Source organism: Calliopsis andreniformis, chromosome 1, assembly GCF_051401765.1.
Source record: "Calliopsis andreniformis isolate RMS-2024a chromosome 1, iyCalAndr_principal, whole genome shotgun sequence".
NCBI classification, from domain to species: Eukaryota; Metazoa; Arthropoda; class Insecta; order Hymenoptera; family Andrenidae; genus Calliopsis; species Calliopsis andreniformis.
The window spans coordinates 628781-650282 of NC_135062.1; the positions used below are offsets into that span (position 1 = coordinate 628781).

The 21502-nt window shown below is 38.8% G+C and overlaps 1 protein-coding gene across 1 annotated transcript; it reads left to right on the top strand.

Annotated features, from left to right (window-relative positions):
- Positions 1–17334: 17334 nt before the first annotated feature.
- Positions 17335–18113, top strand: LOC143180349 (uncharacterized). Its single transcript, XM_076380018.1, has 2 exons — positions 17335–17756; positions 17798–18113. The coding sequence occupies exons 1-2, from the start codon at positions 17335–17337 to the stop codon at positions 18111–18113; spliced, it is 738 nt and encodes a 245-aa protein (XP_076236133.1).
- The last annotated feature ends 3389 nt before the right edge of the window (positions 18114–21502 follow it).

Below are 21502 nucleotides of genomic sequence, written 5' to 3' on the forward strand. Positions count from 1 at the left end.
GCGAAGACAACACAACACAAGGATCTGGGCAGAAAGAAATCCACATGCCATGGTGCAGTCATTTAATCAAGGCCGATTCTCCATAAATGTGTGGGCTGGTATCCAGTACAGACTTGGGGGGGGGAGTTCGGGCGACCGCCCGGGCGCCAAATCCATAGGGGCGCCGCTGCCTAATGCCCTCCTTCCCCGCCCCGCTCAATGCCTCTCATGGCGCTCGTGTTCTCCGCTCGAAGCGGATTTTCGTCTGTACTTGTCTGTAGTTACATTTTATTAGATTTAGATTTGTTTTAGACCCGTTAGTTATAAGTCTATTTTGAGTTTGAACTCGCTAAACTACAATTGCTCTCGCGCGTTCGCACTTTCTCACCCTGTGTAGTTTGTCACAAAAGAAAAAGGTAATCATGGCCGGGCAGGGGCGCTACAATAATCTTGCACAGGGGCGCCGGAGGTGCCAGAGCCGGCACTGCTGGTATCATCGGCGACAATATAATTGGCCCTATTTACAGTAATGTTGCGGACGAGAGCCGCTCTCGGGTCTGGTCGCGACTCTCGTCCGCGACTGGTAGTCGATTCGGCTTCCTTTGCTCTCGGTCGCCGAGATAATTGGTACACGACCGGAGAAGCAAAGAAAAGGGACTCGCTCGAACTCGATGCCCGAAATCAATGACGTCAGAAAAGACAAGGATAGCATTAGGGATTTAACAGGAAAAATTAAAGTTCCTTATTTGCAAACAGATTTTCACGCAAGTAACACCAATCGATTCCTTGTGCTCTCCCGATAAAAATGATATCAAATACGACATGATTCCTATTATTTATAATAAAGATATTTAAATAATAAAGGTTGGGACCCTGCGACGGTTACGGAGAATCGTCAAAGTTACTTTTCTATCAGTTCTTTACGAGCTAAAAATGACATAAACAGAATTTATGTATATTATATTTAATCGATGTCGGAAAGAAGATATTAAAAATAAAAAAATAAAAATTTCTAAACATTTAAAACGGAACTTATATACATACTTTTTGTATTACGCTTTCATTTTCTTAATAATTTCAGTCATTAAATAATTAAACACAAAAATATGAGGGAATAATAGGGAGTTAGCTCTACGACGAGAGCCGCGCTCGTCGAATCGAGTACCACTCACGGACGAGAGTCGCGCTCGGGTCTAGTCGTGCCTTAGAATCGACTACCATTCACGGACGAGAGCAGCGCTCGAGACTGGTCGTGCTTAAAATCGACTACCACTCACGGACGAGAGTCGCGCTCGGGTCTGTTTACATAACGCGATGAGCATGACCTTTCGTTCTACAAACCAAGTTTTATGTATCTTTGTTAAAAATAATCGGAATCATGTTGTGTTTGACATCATTTTAATCGGGAGAGTACAAGGAATCGATTGGTGTTACTTGCGTGAAAATCCGTTTGCGAATAAGAAACTTCAGTTTTTCCTATTTAAATCCCTAATGCTATTGTTGTTTTTTATGACATCCTTGTTCTCGGGCGTCGAGCTCGAACGCGATGGTTCTAAGAATTGGTTTCTCGGCGGCACGTATCAAACGAGGTAGTGGGGATAAACCGCGGCTCTCGTCCGTGTAGACGAAACGGCTCTCGTCCGCAACATTACTGTATCTTCCGACGCCGTTGACCAGCAGTATTTATTTAAATTTCCTAAAAAATACTCTGCTAAGAGAATTACATAGAATTGTTCCACGCGTAAGACGGACATGCATATATTTTATGCACGTTGGTGCACCGCCGTATTTCAGCAGGCCAGTCCGGAAACACTTGTTGGAAATGTTTGGATTCCGGTGGATCGGAAGAAGACCTGCTCCGCACTTGCGGCCTTCACGCTCCCCGGATTTAAATCCACTGAACTTTTCCCTGTGGAGAGCGGTCAAAGACATTATCTATAAATCGGGCGCCAAAATTAAAACTTCCGCCGAACTGAAACGGCGTATAAATAACGCGTTCCATATATTACGTAACAAAGAGGATATATTTAATAAAGTGCGTCGGAATTTGAAACATCGTTTACAAAACTGTGTACATTGGTGTGGTGGACATATTGAAGCCGATTGCCAGGCGAGACTACTAAGGGATATTAATGAAAACGGCAGTGTCCTGTGAGGCGCAAAAAATAATTTATGCATCGAACAAGTGACTTTAACAGATCATACATCGAGTAGTGCAAAGTAAAGAAAGTTACTCTATTCCGGCATTAGGTCAATACACCTTGCTAGGCCTTCTGTCCCTTTAAACGTCTTTATTTGGAATACCCACACTACTGTGTTGGGCCTCATCGTTCGGGGTAGCGTTGCCGCGTAACAGAGTAGTGGTATATCCATGCCCCTGTGTGTGACTCTACACAATCAAACCGAAGCCAAATCTTTAACAATTATTCCTGACTAAACGGTTCGTTTTCGGCATATGGTTTCTTTCAGACATTTTCTTTACTAAACGATCTGAATACGATTACGTAATAAAAAGAATTAACATTCATTTCCAATGTTATAAGCAATTTTGCGGCCGGGTTTTTTTACAAATGTCCACCGAGAGGTGTAGATCACCGCCTTCAGTCATGACCATTAATTTTTTTACACCCTGTACATACTCGCGTATACAATATGACTCAAAACACCACCACAACAACCATTATTGTTATTTCACATCACTAACTGAATATTCTTACATGTTATTAATCATTAGGACACATCCCACTAGTGTTTAAATTAAGAATCGATCACAAATTATATCAATAGTCGATGTTCAAGTTACGTCACGCACTACCGTGCTTAAATTAGTTGAGAATTATTGATATTATTTCGTTTTCTTTCAATGTTCGATTATTTAATAAGTTTGAATAAATTATTAATGTTAAGCAGATCCAAATCGTAGATTTCACTCTTTTGCTGCACGTCACACGAACTGCCACTATCCTAAATTCGCGATGAAGCCGCTCTCCTTTTGAAACCTGTTCCTTCCATTTCGCCTAGTGCATTGCAACATTACACTACTAAAAATATAGGGTAAAGATGTACACCCAGTACATTTGTAGAAATCGTGGTTCTTTCAGTCTTACAAAGTATCGAAATCAAATAATAAAGCCAAGTACATTAGCCTTTTGTAGTTTATGTGAATAGTTCAGTGTGCGCTCTAAAAAGTTTGCAAGATAAGCATCACTTTAGCAGCCATACACAATGTGCGCTTCAAAAAATTTGAGAAACAAGTATCGCTTTATTTTGTACATAAATTACAAAATTAAATTTAAAATGTACTCGGCGGGCCCTTTTCGAAGAAACTGCTTTTACGAGGCCTGAATTAAGGAGGGAGAAGAGACTAGGAGAAACTAGAGGGGCTATAACCTCTAGATAGTATATCAACAGTCTCAGTAGAAACCCGCGCCAAGTACACTCACACCACTATGTTAGTTACTTTTTGTAAAGTTTACCCCCTTTTTCAAGTCAACACGAATGTGCTAATATGTATGTATATATGTATAAATTTGTCACTACTATATATTTATATAGGTACTTAATGCAATCATATGTTACGAGTCCAGACGAGTTACGTAAAGTAACTATGAAAGGGCTCGATTCAAAGCTCCTTTCGTTGACACTATAGGAAACTAAATTGTGCAATTACATTGCACAGTGACATCAGTACAGCCGCAATTTTTACAGAGGACAGTTACGAACACCTTATGCTCTACCTTACTTTTAAGATATTCCAATTTAGTACATAAAGCCACAAAAAATTCAGAAGTATTTTGCTGTATATTCCGAGAAAATTTAATAATATTCGTAGTATCTAAGCTTTTATTTATCGCCAAATACGAAATAGTCAATTCACTCAACATATCGGAACTACGTACCTGCCATAAGAACGTTCTTATCGATATGCATTATAACATGCACTACATTATCGCATTTGCATAATAAGACACTTTATCCAGATTCAAAACTCCACATTCCACTTCTTATCAATGTTATTTTCATCAGATCTTTCTTGCACAGGTAAAATCGCGTTACTCGTAGCCCACGTAAGATCCGCAACTTTGGATCTTCGTTTCTTCATAATCTTCACAACCAGTAAATTAGATTTGCAATTTCGTTTCATTTGATTATACTCCAGAATTGCCGGTTCACTGGCTGTTACAGCGTGAGAATCGAAATTAGTCAGACGAAGACCATTCAACGACATAACGCGAGAAAGCGCAACGCAAATCTGTCCGTAACTAAAAACGCTACTTCCAATATCCACAATAGCATTATCGAGATTAAGTCGTTGACTCTTATGAATAGTAATTCCATAACTGAGCGATACTGGAAACTGTTGTTGAAATATAAAAAACGTATCCATTATTTCAAATATCACAGTAATCCTTTGGACCGTACATTCCGATTCCGAAGATAGAACAATTTTTATCGATTCAACCTTGTTCATATCGTCAATAGATCTGGAAACAGACGACACCACACCTTGGCGTGCCATTAATAAGAACTTTAGTAATGTCGAGGTTTCGTCTGATCATCATCTTCGCTCCAATTTTGACAACTATCCGCCTAGAAAGCCCAACCATGCGAGAAGCGTCCTCGTCAGTTTTAGCCAAGAGTCGCGATATTTTCGTTTCAAATAAGGTACCTAACCTCATTACAGATGAGGTAATGAGGACAGGCCTGTCTTCGGGGTGCGGGGCAAGGGGACGAATGAATAGTTCGGTCTCCGAAATGCTAGGAGCACTGCGAAACGAGCCACATTTTTTAACATAGGGCTCTTATAAAACCTTTCGCTGTATCTAATCCTCTATGCAGTGACCCATCCTCTTTAAGCTCAGTGTCCGGGCTTCGACGATGCCTCGAGCTTTTAAAAATCTAGGCATTTCTGGGTCTAAGTGAGTTTCTGGCGACTCGCAACGCGTGTCGAAAGATACTTCATCGAATGGGAAAGCATACTTTCTAATTGAAAATACTATTGATATTTATCTACGATTAAGTGGTTGCTTTGGCATTTTTAGAAAGTCGAAAATTTTGCTCTCTCATAAAAGAATAGCTTGTATTTTTTTAAATAACGTGGAAAATATTTCGTACTAGAATATTAAAAATGAAATTCGGTTTGAATGCCCTGTCATGTCTCAAAATGTTTCTGAAAATTCAGCAATCCTTTCGGAAAAGCCTAGAGATATATTTGCGTGAGGGTGGCGGCTATTCCGAACATCGATTATAAACCTAGGGTAAGTCCTTATTATTCACACATAACGTTCTTCTTTAATACTTTAGTCGAAGTGGCATTAAAAGTTTACATGTAAAAATACATTTTGAAACATTTTGAGAAATGACAGGGCATTTAAACCGAATTTCATTTTTAATATTTTAGTATGAAATCTTTTGCACGTTATTTAAAAAGATTCAACCTGTCCCTTTATGAGAAAGCAAAATTTTCGACTTTTTAAAAATGCCAAAGCAACCGCTTAATCATACATAAATATCAATAGTATTTTCAATTAGAAAGTATGCTTTCCCATTCGATGAGGTATCTCTCGACACGCGTTGCGAGTCGCCAGAAGCTCACTTAGGCCCAGAAATGCTTAGATCTTTAAAAGCTCGAGGACTCGTCGAAGCTCGGACACTGACCTTAAAGGAGATGGGTCACTGTTACATCAGTATTAGAATCGCTTAAAATAAGTGATCTAACGGAGGTCCGGATAAGGTGAGAGTGAGGGTATAAAGAAAGAAACAGTTAGACAAATTCAATTTGAAGTCGGCCTTGAAGAGGACTTAGTAACGACCTTTATTAAATATTTGTCAACTTGTACAGCGGGCGGGGGCTCCTCAGTTTCTCGGCGTCGGGCTCCTTGGTCCTCGGCGTCGAGCTCCTATGGCTAGAGATGGAGCGGAGGGCCTGGTGGTCTTGGCGACTCCAGCGTTTTCCCGGTCAGCGACGTTGGCGTCTGAAAACGAGAAATAGCGGCGGAACCACGGTGGTAAGCGAGAGTGTAAATTAAGGGCCTAGGATCAGATATGTCAGGGCGGTGACATTACCGACAAAATTAGGCAAAAACAGAGGTTTACGCGCTGACGCTTTACGTCCTTATATTGAAAGATTTTGAGATGGAAAAGGACTCATTCGATAGAGGAAGGTTCAATCTAGCCCGCGCTGGTCATTATTTAATCAGATTCTGCTGATGTTCAGTAATATGAGTGTTCAAAGTAAAGCAAAAATCGACAAATTCACAGCCATGAAATCTAAGCATTTTTAGCTAATTTAGAGATTGTTCTGAGCGAAATCATGACCAGCGCGGGCTAGATTGATCCTTCCTCTATCAAATGAGCCCTTTTCCAGCTCAAAACCTTCCAATATAAGGACGTAAAGCGTCAGCGCGATTTGACAGTGCTTTTTGCCAGGTTAGAGATAAAACAGAGTAAAAAACTGACAAGTTTAGTTCCGCTTGAACACACCAGGCAGCGCCTAATCAGGAGGCCCGTGCTGCCCTGAGTTGGCACGCGAGTTTCGAGAATTTGACGCACTACTACACATGCAACTATACGAGCTGCGTGTTTCGTTCATGTCCCACAAGAAGTCCCATGAAAAGTCATTCCGAGTGACATTGTGAGGTTCGAACAGAAAGTGAGCTCGGCGGTTCGGACTGCTTCGGACGGCTTCGGAAAGATTCGGAAAGAAGCTTGAAACGCTTAGGTCCAAGTCACCGGCAAGCGCAACACGGCACAAGCAGCCGATATTTTTGATATTATAGATATTCTCACGTTTCGACTCGGAAGGAGATTCTTCGGTGAGATCTTCAAAAATTTTTATGAAATTTTGAGGGATGAGTTTAAAGATCAAACGATGACATTCTCTGTGTATTTTGTATGAAAAATTAAATTAAAACAAGTTTATGTACAAGCTGATACAATCGAGAAAGAGCGATTCTACATGCAATAATAAACTAAAAATAAAGAATATAAATTGTTTATAATATTTATATGTTCTTAGGTCTGGGTTAGGTCTGGGTATATACAAAATAAAAGGAGACATTGCTAAAAATACATTAATTTAATATATTTACTTTTTAATTATAATAATTTATAATTAAATTTTCCCCCCCGTTCCCGCCTCTTCCCCCCAGGGCAGGACCGCGATTGCTGCCGCGACCCCGACTGCGACTTCTCCGATACTTCCACTTGCGGATTTTCTTTTTGAAGTCCCGAAATTACAATATGAAAAATAGACACATGTTATTCACAAAGTTTACTTCGTTCTTGAACAAAAAATGAATAGATAAATTACTTAGCGCTTTAGCATAAGATCGTCTATGATCTACGTACGTTTTGTCGTCATGCCTCCTCTAAAGCTAGTGCTGACGCCGACACCGACACCAACGCCGATTCCGACGCCGACGCCGGAGTCGGTGCAAGCTTTAGAGGAGATATGACGACAAAAGGTACATAGATCATAGGCGATCTTATGCTAAAGCGCTAAGTAATTTATCTATTCATTTTTTCTTCAAGAACGAAATAAATTTCGTGAATAACATGTGTCTATTTTTCATATTACAGTTTTGGGATTTTAAAAAGAAAGTCCGTAAATGGAAGTACGGGAGAAGCCGCGGTCGGGGTCGCAGCGGCAACAGTAATTCTGATGATTACAAATATATTAAATTAATGTATTTTTAGCAACGTCTCCTCTTATTTTGTATATACCCAGAGCTAACCCTGACCGAACCCAGGCCAAACCGGAAGGAAGAACGAATTGGAAATAATTCGCCACATATACATGTTAGAAATACACGCGACGAATAAGAAATTGTCCCTTAGACGGTTCTGGGGTAAGTGCCGTGGGGTTCATCACAGTCCTCTTACCAAAAGGCATCGCCTTCCCCACTCCGTGGCCAGATCCTTTAGGAACAATATCCCTATTCTTTAGTAATATGGCGTCGGGCCGCTTACCGTCTCCAAACACTCGTTCTTCTTCTAAACAGTCATACAACACCCGATGGCTGGGAGGCCCAACGTAGCCATCAGCCATCGGTCGCCGACAGGACTGTTTAGTCTCATGCACCCTCAATCAGCCTTTCGTAAACTAAGACCCTGTCATAAATTCAACAAAGACCCGTCATCGCTCGGCTATTCGTCCCAAACTTTCTCTTAAAAATACGTTGACGCTAACATACAAAGAGATAAGTAAAATCCTTTTACTCTTATTGTTTGTAAGTAAATTAATAGGAAATCAACATGAACTTGTTTTAATTGTTTTTAAAGGCTGGTATCAAGAACGTAGAATGTGTAAAACTTGTAAGTATATCATCTTTTACATTCAAGTTATATAAATTCGAAAAGTAATTTTTATTAAACTGATTTACTTTTGCAGATCAAATCAGAGTTTACACTCGAAATATTTCGGGAGTGACTCGTGCCGCTCAATGCCGTTTACGGGTGACTTGCACCAAACTTGACCAAACCATAATAGCGTTTTAGAAATACAAGAGTAAGATATGACATTTGCCTTCTCTCTCGTCTTTCCGAAGCTATCCGAAGTGATCCGAAGGGCCGAATTCACGCACATACGGCTCGTATAGTAGTGTGTAAAGTGGAGGGGAAATCATAGTGTGGCTCCATCTCGCATTCATTAGGCAGCCACATGTCTGTGGATAATTTTATTTCTGTAAAGAAAACTGTAACGGCAGATACCGACCAAGAAATCTCGTAAAGTCACGTGACTACCCTAAGCCCTTAAGCGGTACCGAAGATTCCCGACTCCAGGCTTCGATCACGAGCCTATGTGGAGGGGATAGCAATACCACCGACCAGATAATGATAGACCTAACATTCAATGGGGTTTTGTGTCTCAGGTCAAACTGCCTTACCGATGCATAGTTTGCGGACTGAATTAGGCGACCTCTACTCACGAATAACGTTTACGTGGAGAACTACTCCAACCTGTGGTGAAATATCGAATAGTGTGTGTGCTTACATACGTGTGACTTCTCAGAATAAAGTCGAATTTGACAGTTCATTCAATATAGAAAAGGAGCTTTGGCCACCCATGCTTTAGCTCACGTACTATGTGTTACGAATTAAAACATTGTAAAAAAATGTTATTTTGCATACTTATACATATAGTCACGTCCTTATTTTTGTCACCACATTATATATGAATATAAATATAAGTATGAATATAAATATAAATGTAAATATAAATAATATATATATTATTATTATGATCATTACTTTACCATGAAAGTATAATATGTTCTTTTACATAAAAATAATAAACTAACTTATTAAGAAGACCATGAAAAACAAATTCCAACTTAAATAATTAAATAAATTTCAATACAATTTCTTACAAATTTATCCAAACGAATTGAATCAGAGAACCATATCTAAATTCTAAAATTGTTTATTATTATAAACAATAATCTAACGCATTTTTTCCAGTTCTATTTAACAGATCAGAGCGTTATTTATAGCAAGTCATCTTGCGATTAAATAATTCAAACGTTACGAGCATTAAGAAAGTTAAATACATTTTTATAGATATCCTCCAGAAGAATATAGAAAAAAATATAGAATCTCATTTTAAAAATATTAGTGACCTTGAAATCTCGTTAAAAAATGACTGGGAAAAATTCTTTCCATTGTTAAATAATTATTTATTATAACTATTTACATAAAATTATGTTTACAGAAAATAATTAAGGGGTTACATAAATATTGTTTTTTTTTTCCAAACAAAATGGTGTCGCTGAAACCAATCCACGTAAACTTCTTTTTTCGAAGCACCAAATACAGTGTCCAAGATGACCCAAAAATGGTTGAATCTAGAATTAAAAAACAGAACATCTTCATTTTATACATAATAGTTACTTTAAAAATACGTATAATTATTGAAAACTATGAATTTTTGTAGAATGGCTTTTTAAAGTCTTTTACGATATTATGTAGAAAACTATATTAATAAATTTGGTTTATGTATAAAATTGATGGAATTACAAAATTATTCCGGGAATCTTCTGGACAGTATACACTGTATACCTTTCTTTCACCTTAGTTCCACTATCATTAGTTTTTGATAGTGTTAACGGGATGGGCCACGTGAAGGCGTGAAAGAAGGACTTTGCCATCCCAGAATACATTCAATGTTTAAACAACAACTAATCGCGAAATTGATCATTACAAGCCATTCCTGAAACATGCAAAGCAGTAACCAATACTATGATGAAAGCGTAAGTACACTACCAGTACCCATGAAAATAAACCTTAAATGTATTCTTATGCGTACTTACACATGCTTTACACATTACTACACATATGCATATATGTATACATACACTATATACATTTGCATATATACGTGCAAATTGGTACTATACATGCAAGTATGTATGTACAGAACGATGAATATGTACAAATGATAAATGAAAAGTAGAGTATTTCGCTATGTAATATCAAAACATGAAAACAGTGAATTATTAATAAAAATATAAGAAAAAGACCTAATATATGATAAAGCACATTCAGAGGTTTTGGAAATGTTGTAATTTTGAATAATTTGTGCGAGCGTTTCGCTGTTCTCTACCAAGCCAAATCGTGTCTTTATGAATTTTAACTGTCATAGCGAAATATACCATTTCTTTTCTATGAGCAGCACATTCACCTTCGATAAACCAATTCGGATATTTGATATGTACACTGTTGCTTATAATCTGAAATAGTTTATCTAAGATCAATGTTTCACTGCGTAATGCTGGATAATAATTATCAAATACAGCATTAATAATTTTAAAAATATTTGAAAATTCTACTGTTGGCACTGCCAAATGACCAAGCTCTATATCATCCTTAGCTATATATGACCGAAATGCAATTAATGTTTGTTCACTCCGAATAAAATTGCGATTTTCATCAAGAAAATTGTTACGGCAATCGTGACAACGTGATCTGGCCGTGCTTTTCTTAGCTACATAACTAGCGAAATACTCTACTGCGCATGTTTCTAAGGTACACGTTGATGTCGTTAATGAATCCGTCAAATCTTCAATGAAGTTTATATCTGGATCAACGGCATCATCGTATTCCTCAGATATATTTAAAATACTACTAGATGCAGCATCGTTCAACTCGGTTTGAGATTGCGGTATTAGCAGGTCTTCCTGTAAAAGCGTTGCGTCGTCATCAGGAAAGCAGTTACTATTTACAGAACTCTTATGTAAGTTTAATACTATATTTTTCCTCAAAGCTAAACGCACCGCTTTCACAGAAGGGTTATGGTTATAAGTGCCACCATGCATTCTAAGAATCGAAAAAAGATTCTCTATAACATCTGAATTTAAACGCGAAGTTAACAAAAATAATGCACCATCCGAATGTAAATCGTCCCAAAGTTGCAAGGTGGCATTTATAGATTGTTGTAATCCTAAGAAACAAGGCGGAGTTTTGGGACCATGTGGACCTAGAACGAACCAATTCGCGATATTCTCACGTTGTGTCAACAAATTGTCTCTAACCGTTGAATTTGTATATGAGATTGCGCACTTGTTTGGATTAGGATCACAAGGTACTCTGCTATTTAAATTATCGAACAAATTGTTGAGCGTTTCAAAGAAATTGGCAGTAGACGGTACAGTACTTGAATTTATGCATCCAGTGGCGTGAGCTGTATGTAAGGCAGAAGATACCCCATGACTAAAAACTTGTAAAGCAAGTTTACATTTCATTTTATCAAACGAATTTGGCCTTATATGCTTTTCCGATAATTTATGAGCTGCTCGCGTACCTTTACGAGATTCTAAATTCCGCAAAGCAGCAACATCACCCCAGGAAACTCGCGAACCGTTAATGGAAAAATCATGTTTTAATAAATTATTTCTAATACTTTTGAATAAATGTAAATAATCAAACAAAAAAAAAATTTTCTCACCATTTCTAAAACAATATGGATTTTGAATTGTGATTCTAGCTTCTGCCATACTTTGATTACTTGAACCCTGATCACAAACTATAGCCCTAACCCTTAAGCCTGCTTTATGTAATTCATCTAAAACTGAATCTAATAATAACGATAAATTTCCCGATGATACCCCGTTTTTCGAAACAAAAAATGCTACGGGCTGTTTCCAGTTATTGTATAAACTTCTGAGCATAAAAACAAGTACATGAGTGCCTACTACTGGGTATCTGTCCAAAGGCCCCAAATCTTGGAAACCTTCAATAATTTGTTTTCCTGGGTGGAACGCGAAACACTTTTTTATTGCCATTTCATCAAAAGACAGAACGCAATTGCGGAACATATCATCCATATGTTCCATTTTAATTTTCAAACCTCTAAATAAATTCTGGCAAATCCCGGGCCAAATATCTATTACTCCGAACCAACGAATAATAGTCACTGGACTGGGGAGATGAAACTTGAGTTGCTTACGCATTTTGTTGTATAAAGAGGGCGAAGTGTAATGCAATGTTTGACATAATCGCTCTTCTTTCGACGTGTATTTATTCCCTTTACGTGAAAATAATTGCATTAAAATAAATGTCAAAAGAAACCCACAAACCTTTTTCGCGATTGCTTTCTTCAAACAATCATCACTGATGTCACCTGAAGAAAGCTTCTCATTTAAACGCGTGTACGCTTTACATTTCGCCCTCAGTCGCAAGCGAATGACATTATATTTGTCCTTCACTTGCTGCATTTCCTTCTCAAGTTTCATTACCCGATCTTTTAAACAATTGACATCTGTCTCCGATGACGCGTTAGAAGTAGAAATACCGTCTATACGATACAATTCAGGAATTGCATCTTGTTTTAAACGCCCTGTTGCGTGAAAACTGCCCGGCGAAAAATGCGAACTGCAAATGTATTTCCTACGTAATTCCGTGTTTGGCTTTTCCACCCAGTCTTCCAAACCGCAATTAACTAACCAAGTGATTAAACGTTCATTAGCGGAGACTGGAAAAGCATGAAATGTTCTTCCAGTTCTATCATCACGAGTGGTTATTCCGCAATTGCGGTAAACGCACTTCTTGTACGCAACTCTAATGTCACGATGCTCCATCTTAAATTTTAATTATTACACAATGTCCAAATGTCCACCACACAATGTCCAAATGTCCAACACACAATGTCCAAATGTTCAACACAAAATGGTCGTTCACTAAAAAACACCACACCTATACAATTAAATATAATTTACGGAGCTTCACCCCCACGATACGCTAAAATAAAGAAAATATATGAATTTATAATTTATGAGATTTTAAAATGCGGTCTCCGTCGCGCGTCCTGACGGCTCTGACTTCTTTTTGCGTTCTCATCCAAGACTCGAATGCTTTCTGCTCTGTTTTTTGGAGTCCGCTCCTCATCCACTTACATTCCCCAAAACGCGCGATTTTAAGGGCGTCACCGATTTTGTGCGAGGAAACAAATCGGAATTGATGGACCTTCGACCCAAAAAAGGAAGATCTTCTAAGTCCCCTGACGGGGGCAAAGGAACCGCCCTGACTTCCTCGCGACGAAGGTGGAGGAGACCTCTCCTTCAGGTCGAAGGTCGCGAAAATTGGGGAGGAAGAACGAACCCCGGAATAGCATGGCTCGAGCGGGCCCACGCGCGTATTTTCCGAATGTTTTTATAGCCGCATTGTCCCGCGAGTCAGCGTTAACCCTCTGTGAGTCCGAAGAGGATGAGTTGCCGAAGGCACTGATTGCAGGACAATACGGCCCTCGATGGTTATTAGGGAGAAACACTTCGCTCGAAGAAAGCACGAAATTACTTTATTCTGCCAGATGTGTAAGTTTCGAAAATACGAATGAATATACAAGGTATTTAAAAGAAACTCGGGTTCCCACATCTGGCAGCAATAAACGCGATTGCCTCTTCAAAAGGAACAGTAATTAGTTAATATAATATGCTATCGTTATCTGAAGAAGACAGTTGAACATACAACATATTGTTTTGCTTTATTATTCAATTGTTTTATGTATTAAACAATATGCATGATTAAACAATTACTGAGAATCGCTGCTTACGTCTGGCCCCTGCACCGCGACGGCTAGACGCAGCGTCTGGACGCGCGTCGGAGATCACATATCCGATAGACAAACAGAAATAAATATAAAGTAAAAACTTACCTGATATAACTGCAAAAATTGTTATTTCTAACAGTACAAACACTCGCAGCAATTGATTTTTCTAATAGAAATATTACGTGGTTTTCAATTGAACTTTAAATCTTCACTTACCACAGACACCTGAACGAATAATCATTCCGCGTTTCGGTGACTCCGCGATCCGTTGTTTCGCGATCCGTTGTTTCGCGATCGCTATTTAATTACTATAGCAACTGCCTTTTATTAACGGATTTCTCAGCGACGTACCTGGTTATCCGAAAATCATTGCACGGATTTTTTCACATCGAAAAATAAAAAAAAATGGGCTCTGAAACGAGTGGCCTTATGAAAAACATGTATCCTTGCAATGTTTTCGTCATTATATAATTATACATGTTGTTTATTGTTCACTAAATGTATAAATAATAACATCGCTAATGAATACTCGCAACGTCTCGCACTCATCGCAAACAGTACAAGAGGTTCAATGTCAGTGACCCTTGCATCGATGAAAATGTAACAAGTACAGATGGTTTATAAACACATGGTTCAACTTACAACATAATTATTCAATTATGAAAAATTGAAAAATATCCTACCATTCGTTTCCATCTGTTTCGGAATTTAAACTCTTTTTTCAGATATGTAAACCGCGCCAATTTTCAATAAAACATTTACAAGGAATTATAATTGTTTATTATAATTTAAATTATGTTTGATCCCTAGTACATTCTGTAATATAATTTCTAACCATGATATTTTTTAGTTATGTACATTAATATATATACATTAAGAAGTTTTTATAGTTTAATAGTTTAAATCGTTAGAAAACTGTATTGTTTAATAACTTAATACATTAAAACTTTTCAAAATTTAATATCTCAATAGCTGATACGTAGAGTATAGTTATTATTTATGTAAATAGTATATTTAATTATACTATTACATAAAATTTTTAATTTCATAATCTCAACAAAGTCTTTACTGCCCTAGCTGTATGTACTTTGCATTTTGCATTGTTTTATTGTATTCCTTTCTTCTGTGTTATTGTGTCAAATATATTTATAACACAATTTTAAAGTTAATATCAGACTGTGAATTTTTATTTGAATTAAAATTTTCAAAAAACTTAATAACGGAATAAAACTTAAATAACCGTATGTCTTAATTTCTAAATATTGCAACTTGATTTATATTCTTCATATTTTGTATATTTTGGCATAAATGAATGAAATCCGTAATGTAATTATTAATTATTATTCTTACATAAACATTCAAAAATTGCGGGCTTAATATAACCTGCCTACTCCATTTCAATTGTAATTCCGAAAACTCGTAGCGCTGCAATCTGCTTCGAGACTTCGCCGGTAATATTGGCGGTGACACTAAAATGATAATGGGGTGCTAGCACCCCAAAAATCGGGGACAGAAAAATATATAGGATGTTAGGTCTATTATTACCTAGTCGGTGGCAATACCTTGCCTGTAACGCGTAGGTAATGCAGTGGACTGTATTATCGACTCTTCTTCTGTAGCGAAGAAGAAGTCGGTGAGCAAGAGGCTGGAGCGGAGGGGGGGGGGGGGGGGGGGGCGCCTCTTCTCTTCACCTTGCACCTTATAGAAAGGCTCGCTTCGTACGAATCCCGATAAATGCGGGGATTCGCGAGCGGGGGGACACGCTATAACTAGCGATTGCTAGTCCTGGAGGCCGAGGACGGCCAGAGGCTCCACGACTCCGTTCACCTCACCGTGTGCTTCTACTCGTCACACGGGGGTTGCTTCTAAACGGGGTGGCAGAGCGCGAGTAACGGAGAGGTGATAGGCACGTACGTTAGCTCTCTCTGTTGTAACCCGTCTCTCAGGAATCAACCAGGCAGCGGCCTTTGTTGCTCCTCGACGAAGACGAAAGTCAGAGAATCAGGGCAGCCCCCGATTCCAAGAGCGCAAATCTCACTAAATTGTCACCTTTTGATGAACTAGGTGCTCTGTCGTACGTATAATACGTATTAAATCGAACAGAGCAGCTTCCTAGTCGCAGGAGACAACGTTTCAGCTGTGAAGCGAGTAAGATTTCACACTTGAAATTACCAGACACTTCTGGTAACCAAACTACTTAAAATCTTGGAACTGGCTATGCTGATACTGGCTTGACGATCGGTCGAACTGACTGTCGCAAGCCTGACTGCCGAAAGACGACTGGGGCGAGAGCCGCGTGTGTCTCCGCAAAGCGTGAAACATGCTAATTTTTGTCACTACGCGGCGCTCACCAATTATCTTTTGTATCGTTCTAATGTGATACGATTTACTCTTTCTCTCCTTCAGGCTTCGATGTCCCCACTCGACATCGGGCCTAGAGTTCAAAACGTTGCTCGACAATGCTCACCTTGTTGAAACTTCGATGTAAACGATAAAAACGAGTCATACGACAATAGACCATGTTTTTCTGCTAGGACAACGGAATATCCAACCGAAGGCGACCTTCGGTCGGTCACGTATACCAACAGATCACGAATCTCGCGAACGAGCCAAATGCTCGTTATATAACCGTTTTTTAAACAATCAGTATTTTACTAAATATAAAATCGCGTATGACTAACAAAGTAAGCGTTTCCGAGAATATTGCATATGAAGTTTTCGGTTTATTTTCTTGTCTTCTACCTACATCTCCGAGCTTTCCCACGAATTTAGAAACACCCTGTATACGTTTCTTCACCTCATGGAAAATGCAGTTGCGTTGCAAATATGATTGATAAAACAGGCACGACTGTCGATATTGCAGTTTTCTGTGGGTAGAGACCTACCTTTACACGGGGGTCTCTGGGATCCCCGAAATTCATGACCCTCGAAAATAGGCAGTTGGGTAGACATGGAGTCATCTATAGTCACTGGCTAGGCGTAGCGTTTGCTCTCACCAAAGAAGATTAGATAGAGGCGAAAGTGTTGTGGTTTGTGGGAGACATATCCCTTGTTTCCCAGCTGGGTACCAGAGGGCGACACTCACCCAATAGGTGGAGAGAAGAGAGAACCAAAGCAGGATTGTTACGCAGTATTACGTTTAAAAATAAATTTTATTACAGAGTTAAAAGAACCTTCGCGTAAATCTTTATTTCACCCAGGGACAAGGTTGGTAAAGTGGTACATAACACTACAGTTGGTAACCCTGAGATTGGAAAACGCCGTAAAAATGATCGAAGGAAGAAAAGACCACGTGGGTCGCAAAGGTTAGGATGGACAAAAGCAACGGGAATGAGTCCGAAGAAAAGCCAGAAACGCAAGAAGTGTCAGGCATAAAAAACTTGCGGTTACCTACTTTTAATAGAACAAACCCAGAGGCGTGGTTTGCTATGATTGAATTAGCATTTTATATCCAGCGCATAACATCAGATAATTCAAAATATCACATTACAATAACAGCACTGGAGACAGAGGCTATAGAGCAAGCTCTCGACATCGTCCATTGTCCACAAGAGGCGGAGAAATACGAAGCATTAAAGTGTCGTCTATTAAAATGTTTCTCGGACTCGAAAGAGACACAACTACATAAGTTGCTGACAAAGATGCGACTCGACGACGCAAAGCCGTCACAGTTGCTGAGGAAGATGCGTACATTGGCATCGAAGACGCCAGAGAAGATTCTGCAAACGCTGTGGTTCAGGTGATTACCAACACATGCACAGTGTTTTTATCCAGTAGTGAAAATTTAGATCTAAACCAGCAAGCAGAAATTGCAGACAAGATTGTAGAGACGACGTCAAGAGGACAGGTAATGGCAGTAGTACCCGAGACCAGAGGAAAAGAAAGAGACAGACAGGACGATAAAAGTATCGAAGGGTTGTCAAGTCAAATGGCTGCACTCACCGTCTTAATTCAGCAATTAATAACAAAGGTGCAGAGCGTGGAAAAAAAACATGGATACGGCAGAGGAAGAGAGGATAACAGGATAAATGGAGAACAACCCAGAGCACGATCACGTACATCAGCAAGAAAAACACTGCTTTGCTCATAGAAAGTTCGACTGGGATGAAAAGTCACGTTCACTATCGTGTATCTTCTACAAACCAGGAGTTGATAAGACGACGGAAAAATAAGACGGCCGACGTCGATGAGTGCAGCCGATGGCAGTAGCATGTCAACAGAATATCAGCACCGTTTATTCATAAGAGACAATAGGACAGGTATGCGTTTCCTAATAGACTCAGGTTCCGATGTGTCCATAATTCCCCGGAGGGACTTCAAGAAACAATTACAAGTAGCTCCGCTTAAACTCACAACAGCAAACCGGACCACAATAGAAACGTTTGGAACGCACCTGTGTGACATAGATCTTGGACTCCACAGATCGTTTAGGTGGCCTTTTATCATTACCAGTGTTGCAATGATTTAACAGCAATAATGGGAGCAGACTTCATAGCGAAACACAACCTATTGATAGATTTGAAGCATCGGTGTTTAATCGATGCAGCCACTAGGTTAATAACGCTGGGCACGATTAAGAAGGCAGAGATCTGTGGAATTTCATTAATTAGCAAAGATCTGAAATATGCTAATATGTTGCAAAAGTTTCCAGATATTGTGACACCGTCAAAGTCGAATCGCCCCGCAAAACATCTGGTCGAACATCACATTGTTACACATGAACCGTCAGTTTTTGCGCGACCAAGACCATTGAGTGGAGCAAAGAGGAAAGCGGCAGAGGACGAGTTTCAACATCTGCTAGAGCAAGGATGGGTTTGGCCGTCGAGCAGCTCGTGGTCGAGCCCGCTTTATTTAGTACCAAAAGCAACAGGAGGATGGAGAGTGTGCGGTGATTATAGACGTTTAAACGCGGTGACAGTGCCAGACCGATACCCGGTTGCGCAAGTTTGTGATATGGCGCACATATTACAGGGTAAGACTATCTTTTCAACCTTAGATCTGGTAAGAGCTTATCACCAAATACCGGTGACGAAGGACGACATCCAAAAAACCGCAGTTACCACACCGTTTGGAGCATTCGAATACCTGGTAATGCCGTTCGGGTTGTGCAATGCCGCACAATCTTTTCAGCGGTTTTTGAACACCGTTTTGCGACGCCTGGATTTCACGTTCTGTTATATCGACGATATTTTAGTAGCGTCGGAGTCGGAAGAAAGACACGCTCTGTGCTGCCAGACTGAGGACGCAAATCTTGAGAATTACCACCTCCACTACGCATACTAACGCACGGGCCGCGTATCCGTGAGCTCGGCACTTCGGACAGCTTCGAACAGCTTCGGACAACTTCGGGCAGCTTCGAGAGGTCGAGAGAGAAGGTGGATCGTGATGCGCACTGTCTCATTCTATGAAATATTTAAATCCCAATCGCTAGCAAGCGGCAAGGGGCACGCACCTTGCGCGAGCTTTCCGATTGCCCGGATATTTTCAGTTTCCAACTTAGAAAAGTATTGTAATGAAAAAAAATTTCGAAAATTGTTTTCTGCGGAAAAACTCATTTCAGGACCCCCTGATTACGTTTTAACTAATAAAAAAAGAGCTTTTTTAAAAAACCGCATACGTTTATTAACCGAATTGCATTCAAACGACTGAATGAATTTCAATGAAACTTTATATCTAAATTTTATATTCATATCTCAAGATCTTATTAGATTTAGAGCAAAATCGATGCATGGATTATCGAATTAACCCTCTTATCGAATTAACCCTTTCTGATTCAGAATTAATTGCACTTCAGAATTCAAGATTATCACAAAATAAATACTCTGATACTGAAAATTCGTCAAATGTATTAGAATAAGAGTCCATTCTTGACCAGTAACGTGCACTTTGTCACAATCTTCAATATAATATATTTATATTGGTAATTATTTAGAATAAGGACCTCCTCACCGATTTCTTTGAAACTTTTTTATATCATGTATCTTGATACGTGGATTAATTTTTCTAAATGAAATAATTGTCGCTCTCTTCTTATTTTCGAAATAAAAATTTTTATATGCTTGAAAATTATGATGGCAGGTCGAGGGTAGGTAGCAAAAAGGGGATTTGAGTTAGATTATAGCTAGGGCCAGTAAAAGAGATGTTTCGAGTTGGTTAGAGCTAGGTTAGTATCCGTGAGCTCTGATACTGAAAATTCGTCAAATGTATGTATTAGAATAGGAGTCCCCTCTTAGCCAGTAACGCTATAACAGCTTTTAATATAAAATATTTTTCAATGAGGTTTTTTAATACATTTTTTCAATTTTATGTCTGAGTTGATCTCGCAGCTATTATAAAATAACGTACACACTACCGCTCGATGAAAACCGGGTGAAGGTGGTGGTTTCTTTCATCGGGAGGGAAATGTAAAAAATTGTTTATGTGATCGAAAACATGTAATATAATGTACATCAAAATAAAAGATAAAATGAAACGGAAAAGTTAAACAATTCTTTACATTTCCAAAGAATAGAAAGCACAAGCAGAAGAGTTACATATGACGGAATTTCGAGATGATTGTTACATGTAAATTTATTATATAACTAATATATATAAATTTATATGTACAATTATCTGGAAGTTCTGTCTATAAATACTATTTACAACAAGCAAGCATATTTACAGCGAGCAAGCGTATTATATTTACAGCAGGCAAGCATACCTAAAGCAGGGAAAGAATAGAAATTATGTGAAGCAAGTCAGAAAGCTATTTACATGTTAGCGATGTCCAAAAAATAAATTAAATTAGAGGAATCTAAATGAAAATAAATATAAAAATAAAAGTGATACTATTCTGGACATCGCTAAGTCGCGTCAAAGGACGAAGAGGAAGTATCCGCGAGGCCGTCGTCATGTGCGGCATATAATCGTAATTGACAGTTCTGTTTCTTAACAGAACAAGAATACAAAGTCTCAGAGGACATGAGAAATAGATGTTTGTTATCTATCTCCATGGACTGAGGTTTGTCCCCCTTTGCCCTTAATGCCGATTTCACTACGCAAAGGGCATTGACGGAAGTCGAGCTAAGTTTATTACGTTTCTTAGTCTTTATGTCCGGCAACATAGAAAAGGATCTTTCGGCATCGGCATTCGAATTGGGGAGCGATCTAATTGAATTTACTAATCTACATAAACATGGATATTTACTAAAGCCCTGATCATTTGAGGTTAACAAAATCGTTTTCCAAAAATTGTCGAAATCCGTATTTACATATTTTTGTTGATCCTCATTTGCGAAGTCCAGATGCAATTCTTACCATTCTTTTTGCAAACCGTCTTCGTCGAAGCCGCCGAACTTTTGTGCAATAAAGAGAACACTTCTGAAGGAAGTGTCTCTGCTAGTAAAATCTAAAGCTGAATGAGGACTAAAAACATAAAGTTTGCTAAGAAATTCATCATCGATTGGTAATCGATCACGAATTTCATTAGCAGCCACCACG